We start from the raw sequence: 10,842 nt of genomic DNA, 5'->3' as shown, positions 1-10,842 counted from the left end.
CTTTTTGAAAATTACAGAGAAGTGTACCTGTATATAAGGAAATCATTCTTACCTTGACCTTCTCCTAAGGTCCAAAGCTCATCATCATCAAAGTGGGAGTCTCCACCAATTCCTGATCCTGGTGCAAAAGCATGAGCCAAAAGCCCATCTTTGCCATCAAATGGATATCCATCTCCATGCTCTGAAAGCCATGTGCAAAAATTAAATAAAAACAAAATTACATTAGGACAGTGTAGAAACAGCACTGGTATACATAAGACTAGTGATGAGCAGATCATCCACACAAAGTCTGATTCATGGCAAATTGTACTAATGTGTGTAATGTTACATAGTTTTGCCAATTGTCAGGGGTGTAATTGCAGATCTTGGGGCCCCACAGCATAATTTTGATGAGGCTCCAGGCAACCTCCATACTTGAACTTAATAAAAAGTATGGTGGCAGGCTGTTTGTCAGCATTGTCAGTACAGCCTGCAAAGGGGATCCTGTAACTTGTGAAAATGATTCTGAAATATCCTCCAGTGTGTCAGCTTTTCTTGGCTGGCAATATCACAGGAGGTACAGGGTCAGTGTCAACAGCAACCTCTACAATCCCTAATGATACAGTAATGGGTTTGTGTTATGTTAACATGCCCACAAATTTTGTGTGTTTAGTTTGCCTCAAGAGCCCTCTTAATGGGGTAATTCTCCATCCCCCAGACCCCATAGTAGCCATTTGGGCTGCTATGACTATTGTTATGCAACTGGCAATTGGCACCAATACACCATTTGTCATTTAGACCCCAGTGTGCCAATTTAAGTGGTTGGCAGGCTTCCCTTTAGCACTTTATTGATGTTCTGCTATTCTGCATTGGTTACATCTCTGAGGGATGAATTACCATGAAAAACACTTTAATTCTTCAATTTAGTGTTTGTTTATAATCTATATTCTGATTAATACTGAAAGCACTATTTTGTATACCCTATTTAACTACACTGTAAGTTTATGTTTTATGCAAGTTGTGATGTTGTTACTCATGCTAAGTTACATATCTTTATGTTTCGTATATAACTAAAATAAAGAGTTATATTATCATTAATTTCCTTGGAATGGAATGGCACAATTTTCTGTTCTTGCCTCGGGCACAAAAGAAGCTAACTACAGCTCTGTGTCTCAGCAAAACCTTACAAAAATGTGTTGCGTGTCAGGGGCCAATACCTTCATGTGACTGCTCAGCAATAATACTAAACCTACACAAACCAACACATGCTGTCAGAGGTTGCATGGTTCTCCCTGCCAGATTCTAAGCTGCATTCAGGGGCTGTGCAAGATCAACCCAGAGCACATCAAAGGCAGCATAGCTGGTGATCCAACATCTTTAATTTTTCACCACAGGACTTTAATTGCTCGAAGGCATGCCTTTTTAACATGTGTCTGTAATCTCTTTATCTGAAACGTTTCACAGTATGTTTCTTTCCTGTTTTTTTTCACCACCATCTCTATTCCTGTGTGTCTCACCCCATCCCTACTTTGTATCAGTAAAACCACAGACTTTTTATATAAATCAGTATTTCATGGGTAATGAGAGGCTGTTTGTGTGCCTGCCAAACCTTCATTAGATACTCCTGGTCGCTGTACTCTAAAGTATTGCTGGGAGTTGTAGTCCTCTATAGCTGATACCATTCTGCACTGTTGCAATGCTGAATAGCACCAGCTATAGAGGGCTACAACTTCCAGCAATGATTTATACATAAATGCAGAACAATTCCATCAGTTACAGAGGGTTACAAACAATGTGACTTAAGGCACATACCTTGTTCGACTGTCCTCGTGGTGCGAACACATGCAGCGGGGAGAGGTGGTGGGCTCTGAAATCCAGTGTCTGCTGCTCGTTCCTCCTGGCCGAGGCCCCAGCGCTGCCTCAGAGTTTGCCTGCAGGCTGATGTGATTTCTCCTCCCACCAGCTCTCTCCTCACTGCCGGGCGCCCGCCGCCATCTCTTGCAATTATCCTGGAGCAGCTGGGGCCCAGCCTCCTCCGCCGCTGCTGGGGCCCGGCCTCCTCTGATGCAGCCCGGCACTGCGGGTGCCCGGCCCAGCCGCCTCCACCTCATGTGTCCCCTGTACTGCCGATACCCATGTAAGGGTCCCAGGCCCCCCAGGACCCTCACGAGTATTGGCCATCCCCCCCTGATGGTAGCCCTGCTCCCCAGCCCCTACTACCTGATTGCCCACTCTGTCTCCTGCAGTTCTTCTGCTCCTGGTCACTGAAAAGGCAGAGCCCGCACTGAGGCATGTACAGAGCATCCAGGGCCAGGCACAGCAATTGCATGACTGAAGGGATGCAGGGGATGTCCTGTTTGATAAAACATCCGCTTCACTGAAAAACTTTATTTGTCAGTGACATCGTCACCGAAGTTTTAGCAAACAGGACATCCCCGGCATCCCTTTAGATGGGCTTGTTCCATGCCAGTCTCTGAATGATTTAAAGCCCGGGGCATGTGCCCCCCTCCCTCGCTATGACACTCTGGGGGGGTTGAACCCCCCTATCCCGCTCCTGTCTACGCCCCTGGTAGTGACAGCTGTACAAATTCTTTTCCCCTTGGCCGCTCTGTGGCTGCAGCGGCTGAGGAGGAGGAGAATGTGTACAGCTATATATCAAACAATTAGTTGCGCTGGGAGAAAGCTAATAGTCACCAGCTGCAACAATGTGAGTATAAACGTTGAATAGAAAGACTAGTATGTTGCGCTTGGTGTTGAGCGATCTACTTGGTTTTGATTTTCCTTATGTGTATCATTAAATGTGAAATATTATGTAAATCTAAATATTACACCCGTGATAAATACTAGGGTTGCACAGATACCAAGTACAGTACTCGGTACAAGTACGAGTACATGTACCGATACTTTTGAGCTCCAAGACTAGACTAGAGAAAAATTCAAAAATTAGGAGGCAGCTGTCATTTGTAAGGAGCACACGGAGCTCCTGGGATTTGTACATCTCTGTTTTAATGTACAATTTTGTTTTTATAAATAAAGGGATGCACAGATACCAGTTTTGCGAGTACGAGTACTGGTACTTGCCGAGTACTTACATGTACGAGTACTGATAAATTTTTGTTTATTGTCATGTGACAGTTTTTCTAAAACAATACAGACTAATGATTTCAGGACAGTGGTGGAGTACCACAGCCAGGTCCCAGCTGCAACCGCTGCAACCCTGGTAGTTCTCATGCAAATGCCAAGTATCTGCACTGGTACTCGAAAAGTATCTGTGCATCCCTAGTAAATAGTAATAAAAGTAGTGATTATAGGTCTTTCAGGCTAATGAACTCTGTGAATAATGAACTAGAATCTTTGTTGTAAAGTGATTACTTGTTTGTGTCTCTATTCCAGTGATTATCTCTAAAATATGAGATTTATGAGATTTTCTAACTTCTATATAGTGTGGTCTAGTGAACCCCACCCACCTTGAATAAGTGTATCCACTATGTGTGTTTTAACATGTCACACTGGTGGGTGTGGAATTGTAAAAATAAAATGCACAATGGCAATGATTATTCGTGATTATTAACGATGCATAAACAAATTATAATAATTAATTTAGACTCCAAACAAAGTTGGACAAATAGGTGATATCCTTATCTTAATACATTGTGAAATTGTGTGCTGTAGTAGCTGTTCTATTTAACTTCCCGTGAGTTAATTACAGCCTGTATTCAATGCAGAATGTATTCAATATAACATACATTGTAGCATCTCAACGGTTAACTGTGACAAAAAATCAATGTGCCCAACAAAATAAACTTGGTATAGTCACATGTAAAGGACCTTTCCAAAGTGGAGCGAAGTCAGCAAAAATGCTGCTGTTAAGGCTTCTGTAAATAGTAATAAAAGTAGTGATTATAGGTCTTTCAGGCTAATGAACTCTGTGAATAATGAACTAGAATCTTTGTTGTAAAGTGATTACTTGTTTGTGTCTCTATTCCAGTGATTATCTCTAAAATATGAGATTTATGAGATTTTCTAACTTCTATATAGTGTGGTCTAGTGAACCCCACCCACCTTGAATAAGTGTATCCACTATGTGTGTTTTAACATGTCACACTGGTGGGTGTGGAATTGTAAAAATAAAATGCACAATGGCAATGATTATTCGTGATTATTAACGATGCATAAACAAATTATAATAATTAATTTAGACTCCAAACAAAGTTGGACAAATAGGTGATATCCTTATCTTAATAAATTGTGAAATTGTGTGCTGTAGTAGCTGTTCTATTTAACTTCCCGTGAGTTAATTACAGCCTGTATTCAATGCAGAATGTATTCAATATAACATACATTGTAGCATCTCAACGGTTAACTGTGACAAAAAATCAATGTGCCCAACAAAATAAACTTGGTATAGTCACATGTAAAGGACCTTTCCAAAGTGGAGCGAAGTCAGCAAAAATGCTGCTGTTAAGGCTTCTCTTCCACCTTCCTAGTAATTTAATCTGTCATACACATCACATACTGCAAGCGTTAAAGTCCTCTTTTCATAAGGAAGAAGTTGTTTATATCTGCAGTCCACTTATCTATCCTTATCGAGGTCAAAAATCAGGGAAACAGTCGGCAAAAAGGTAGGATTAACGTGTCTATTCCTTCACTCTGTCACAGAGCTGGTAAAACCACTCTTGTTTCTTTCCCCTCCGGTTAACCCGTCTTTCTCCTCTACGGCGGCGCTATCAACCCACCGGGTGTGATTGAAAACCGGACCGGTCAGATTTGATGAAGGGAAAATGAAAGAAAAAACACTCCTAAGCGCAGCAATCAAACAATTTATTTAAAAGCAAGAAATGTTCGCACTTACAAGATTGTAGGGTATAAAAGCATTTGAGCGTAAAGGACACTCGACTTGCAGATCATCCGGTATATCGGAGAAAATCCCTTGACGCTTTTCGTCGTGTCTGGACTTTTTCAAAAGGGTCCTTTACATGTGACTATACCAAGTTTATTTTGTTGGACACATTGATTTTTTGTCACAGTTAACTGTTGAGATGCTACAATGTATGTTATATTGAATACATGCTGCATTGAATACAGGCTGTAATTAACTCACGGGAAGTTAAATAGAACAGCTACTACAGCACACAATTTCACAATTTATTAAGATAAGGATATCACCTATTTGTCCAACTTTGTTTGGAGTCTAAATTAATTATTATAATTTGTTTATGCATCGTTAATAATCACGAATAATCATTGCCATTGTGCATTTTATTTTTACAATTCCACACCCACCAGTGTGACATGTTAAAACACACCACACATAGTGGATACACTTATTCAAGGTGGGTGGGGTTCACTAGACCACACTATATAGAAGTTAGAAAATCTCATAAATCTCATATTTTAGAGATAATCACTGGAATAGAGACACAAACAAGTAATCACTTTACAACAAAGATTCTAGTTCATTATTCACAGAGTTCATTAGCATGAAAGACCTATAATCACTACTTTTATTACTATTTACAATATATTAATCATCACGGGTGTAATATTTAGATTTACATAATAGTTCACATTTAATGATACACATAAGGAAATTCAAAACCAAGTAGATCGATCAACACCAAGCGCAACATACTAGTATTTCTATTCAATGTGTACAGCTGTCACTACTGTATGCTGGCTTCACTGATCGAGAGCGGCGATCACTCTTCTCAGCTCTCTCTTCTCAATGAGAAGAGTGATCGCTGCTGCAGTGGCCGTTTTCAAAGGGCACCGGCTCAGTCCCCCTGCTAGTGTCCCTCTCTACAGGACCTCAGTGGGCCCCTCAACTGCCTTGGCCCCCGGGCGCCCGCACCGGCTGCACCGCTGATAGTTCCGCCCCTGACTCTGTGCTATACATATCCCTGACCCCCACACTTAGTACTTTACATACCTCTGACTCCTGCACTCTGCCCATTACATTATTCTCACTCCTGGACCCTGTATGTGATATACTCCTGACTCCGGCATTCTGTACACTGGGCTGAGACTCCTGGTGTCTGTACCTTACAATTACCTTACCCACTGATACCAACTCTAGGGCATTATTAATCCAGCTGGCCAGTGACACCAAAACACTCTTATTCCCACTAACTGCTGGCATATGGGCATTCTCCTAATGACCACCGATGCCCAGCATTATTTCCAACTTTTTTTACCTTCAATTGGCCACAAACACTGGGATTTTTTTGCTCCTACTGACCACAGATGTTCCTATATACTGTGCCTGACCCCTGCATTACATGCCTGACCCCTGCATTGTGTGTTACATATTCCTGATCAAAGTGTTTATTGTCAAAAAGGTTCCTGTGTCGTATCCAACAATTTTAATGAAGCTCTTCTTTCAGTTAGGCACAGACAAAATGAACCAGTTTTTGTATTTGTGAGACTCTTGCTCATTGCACAGTAGTTTAGGGGTATTTTATGGATATAAGGTGCATACAGTGTATACTCTAAGTAGGCATAGACTGTTTTCAGCCATGCCCCTTTAAGCCACACCCAATATGTAATACAATATGACACATGTTTCTTCTTTTTTCCAAATGTACTCATTTCCCAAGGTCTGATATGGTTACATATTGTAGGTCCCACTAACCTTAGCCTCCCCTCACTGCAGTAAGTCAGCATTTAATTCACCATTTAATTCTTCCAGCTGTATGACAACCAATGTTGTACTGTGCCTGGACAGTGACCACAGACAGCCTATGATAATGGACATAGCTGTCTAACATGTTCATTAGGTGCACTGTCAGTCTGTATAGTAGTAAAGCAAAACTAATTTCTGTTTTGTGAAGCTGCATTAAAATATTTTAAAGTTACATAATAAAATTATTTTGGTTTCTACCAAAATAGAGTGTGGTGTCTCACTGGGGTAGAGGTTCTGGCTCTGGCTACACTGCAGAGGCAGTGTGCCTTAAAATAGATACTTTAAGACCAGTGACATGCAGTGCGTTTGGTGCTGGGTGAGGCATCCCCCCTGCCCGCTGACGCCCCGCCCCCCAACTCGGTCACCAAACTATCTGTGGAGAATGGAGGGAGAAGACAGGGAGGAGCCTCCCTGTCCCTCACTTGCTTGTCACAGGTGATGCATAGAGTTCAATGTATTCAGTGTTTTTTTTCTTTTTTTTTGATTGCCTCACCTGCATCCCCTGACCACATGTCCCTGCTTAAAGTGACATTAAAGGATCATTTTTTTCCCCTCCCCCCATGTTAATGTCAGCACTTACCTTAAATGAGGTCTCTTAATCCGATCTTCTTCTTCTTTCCCCATGTTTTCATCTGTCCCCCCAGCGGTGCGGCGGCTCTCTGATCCAGCGCTGACTCCTCTCTGCTTGCAGGCACTTCTGATCCAGCGGTGTCTGAATGTGGGTGCACGTGTCCATAGACTTACCTTGCGTCTCTGCTCGTCTCCCAGCCGAGAATCCGAACTGCGCATGCGCCCGCCCCAAGATGCTTTGCGGCCGCCAGAGTAGTTGCGTTTTCGGGAGCGTGCAGCCAAAACAAGGTAAGTGTAAAGCACTGTTACAGTGTTTTTTTTTAAGCAGTAGATATAGGCAAAAAAAATGGAGGCTTCAGAACCACTTTAAGACTGAGGAAATGCAAAATCCATCTGAAACAAAAAGCTGTGTGAGCCAGCAAGTGTCAACAATTGCAAGCAAGGAAAGCTAGTTAGAGGGAAAGACACTTAAGGCCCATTCAGACTCTGTTACCTAATGCACATGCATTAATACAACGTGTTCTTGCAGATCAGGGAGTACCGCCTTAAAGCAGCCAATTTATTTGAATTCACCAAAAATGAACATTACCTTTTTTAATCTAATGCCAAACACCACAATGCAGGATGTGAGGGTGCAAGAAGATGCCTTGGTTAGGGTGCAAGAAGATGTGTTTCAAAAATAAAATATATTAGGAAACCTGCCAGTTTTGTTCCAATGTAAAGAAAAAGCCTTTAATTTTGTTTTTGTTTCTGCATGTCTAATTAAATATCACACTGGCCACAGCAAAAAGAGAAACAAACTTGGAATGCTACATTATCAAGATACCGTGTTTCCCAAATGTTTTCATTTGCACCTTTAACACACAGGGTATACCGGGACAGGTGAGAACAGATTGATAAATTTAATCATACCCCCCTCCAAAAAATGTACAGAGTTATAAAACTTAATTTTTGTGTAGTTATTGGATATGCCATGAACAAGGTCAAGACCCAGATTCACTAGAATCTCAGGCAAAGCAGATTTCATATGATTTGCTCATCATTTTGTAAGGATACTGAATTACCCCAGCGGCCAAAGTTAATCATAATATCAGCCTCTCCATCCATTAATCGAGTGAACTTTAGAGGTGTTACATCACTCCAGACTTGAAATGCCCGAGCAAATGCATCATCCACAGTTTCAGAATCGAGATCAGTAGTGTACCCAAGAATCCTAAAGAGAACTAAAAACTGTTTAGTGGAAAATTGCACACAGTTAAGCATTTTACTATACACATTATTCATATTGGTAAACACTTTGGGTCTTATTTACCAAAGGAAATTAACAAGAGCATGGAAAAATTGCTATAGGAAGTATATCTGTAAACAAACAAGTCAAGGCAACTGGACTTGCTGTATTTATCTTGAAGACGTTTCAACTGGTCATCCAACCAGCTTTCTCAATTCAGAATGACTTGTACAAAAAATTATCTTGGAATAAATATGGCGAATGTTACTCCGATCCACATAATCTGTTAGTCACAGCCAGGTGTTGATATACCTGGTGCTATAGGAAGCTTACATTGCAGGCTTCCTTAAGCACAAACATGCAAACCCTAAACATATCTAGCAAATTGTACACGGATGTTTATTGTGTACAGTGCATCCCAGCATGCTGTACACATTGCACATCCAAATATTGCTACTTTTATATTTTACTGTTTTCTTTTTTTATGACACCTTTAATAATATCATGTGATTTATTCCCATAAAAGATGCACGTGTAAAATCTCTAACAGTGTCTTTTTCTTCCTACCCTCCTCTTTTCCTTTTATCCCAGCCAGTTGTGTTCTTGTATACCCCAGCTATCGAGATTGGCTCCTCTATGAGGTAGCGAGTGCCACTCTTTGTGGCTTTATCTAGCTGAGCCTCTCTTCCTTAGAAGGGCTGACCGTGGCATTAACCGAATACCATCTACAACCACTTCAGGCTCCTGAGACAGGTTTGCTTTTCACTCATGAATGACAGTTCCATATTGACTGTACTTCTACTGTTTGCTCCCTTGTTTATTAGTTTTAGTGATGTACCATGTTTTGCCTCAAATGATCTGTACTACTGTTACTCTTTTATTCGGATTGGATCCTTGTACACACAGAATGTCAAATTTTACATTGTGTGCATATATTGTACCCTGTAATTCTTAATAAAAATGTATACATTGTTAAAAAAATAAATCTCTAACAGTAGTTAGATTGACCTAAAATCATTAGAAAAAGAATCACATTTTTATTTTAGGAACATTGCCACCTGTGAACATTCAAAAGCTGGATCATACACTGTACAGCAAACTACACTTTTTTAGTAAATCTACTGTATTTACATCAGAATATTGTGATTGTAAATAGGATTCAGTTTTCTGTGTCCATGCATGATTGATTCGCACATCTACACACACAAGTTTTAATCATTAAGGACCATTAGATACATCCGCACTTCACCTGTATGTGATATGGTTCTTTTCCCATTTGGGTTTCCTTGGGAAAAACTGGTAGTTGGACACATCTGGGTTACCGCATCTTGGCTTTTTCATCGTCTCAATAGTCTTTTGATCTATCTCTCCTGTCTCAGTAATATGGAAAAATTTCTGCATTTTCTTCAATGTGTCTTTCAGTACCATAATACAACCATCTTTAGGGCAACCATAGTACTTTAACAGGTATTGCTGCAAGTAAAATAAAATGGACACATTACAAAAGGGACATAAAGACATTTAAAACACAATTCTAGGCACAGAGACTTTCCTAAGTTTTGATGTGTAAACAAATGTTACCTCTTCTCAGTTGTAATACATTGTCTGTTTCACAGTATAATATTTGTACTGTGCAGCAATCAGACAATGTATTACAACTGACAATCAGACAGTACTACAATACTTGTCTTATTTGGGGATCATACAGATCCTGCTGTACTTATGACCCTTTCTGGACATGAGAGCTGCGGGTCTCATAGACTGGAGTGCTGGTGTTGTTTCTCTGCCTCCCCCTTCCTTTTGCCATTCCTAAAACACAGGGCCAAAGGCTGTATTCTGTGAATGGCCAAGGGGAGAGGGGACAGAGAAACAACACCAGTGCTGCAGTCTATGGTATTCACGTTGCTCACATCTGGAGTGGGCTTAAAGCACAGCCGGAGCTGTATTATCTGCCAGTACGACAAGTATTGATTTTTAAATACTGTGGTGCAATCAGACAATGTATTACACCTGATGAGAGGTGACTTTTCTTTTTTTTACACAAAAAATGAAGTAGAATCTCTGTGCCCAGAGTTTAACTTTAATTTAGCATGTTACATTACTGGCAAATACAATACCTATATATTTTAAATTGAGATGGAAAACGTTGGTGCTTATCCAAGCAAAATATAAAGATTCAGAATATGCCAGCAGAGTGTGACCATGTGTAACAAACTATGAGCCTTAACCAAGTGATGATAGCCAGGAGCATAACTAGGGTCGGGCACCCAGGGCACGTGCCCCACATCTCCTGCTGGGTGTCCTGGGTCCCCACACTGAGATTGCCTGCACAATGCCTGTGATCATCAGCTGCTGTCAATGGACAGCATAGATCACAGGCAAA

At 40.9% G+C, this 10,842-nt stretch overlaps 1 protein-coding gene across 3 annotated transcripts in view; it reads right to left on the bottom strand.

Annotated features, from left to right (window-relative positions):
* MMP2 (matrix metallopeptidase 2) overlaps positions 1–10,842 on the bottom strand; it is an 80,487-nt gene that overhangs the window by 57,788 nt on the left and 11,857 nt on the right. For all 3 annotated transcript variants that reach the window (XM_018569586.1, XM_018569585.1, XM_018569584.1), the window contains exons 2-4: positions 9,709–9,932; positions 8,296–8,444; positions 53–181 (exon numbers count right to left, since the gene is read on the bottom strand). In XM_018569586.1, the coding sequence (XP_018425088.1) occupies positions 53–181; positions 8,296–8,444; positions 9,709–9,932 (502 nt within the window). The remainder of the gene's footprint in view (positions 1–52; positions 182–8,295; positions 8,445–9,708; positions 9,933–10,842) is intronic.

Source organism: Nanorana parkeri, unplaced genomic scaffold (assembly GCF_000935625.1).
Source record: "Nanorana parkeri isolate BGI_ZX_2015 unplaced genomic scaffold, ASM93562v1 scaffold1362, whole genome shotgun sequence".
Classification (NCBI taxonomy): Eukaryota; Metazoa; Chordata; class Amphibia; order Anura; family Dicroglossidae; genus Nanorana; species Nanorana parkeri.
Note: the sequence above shows the minus strand (reverse complement) of the source record. Positions and strands in the feature narration are given on the sequence as shown.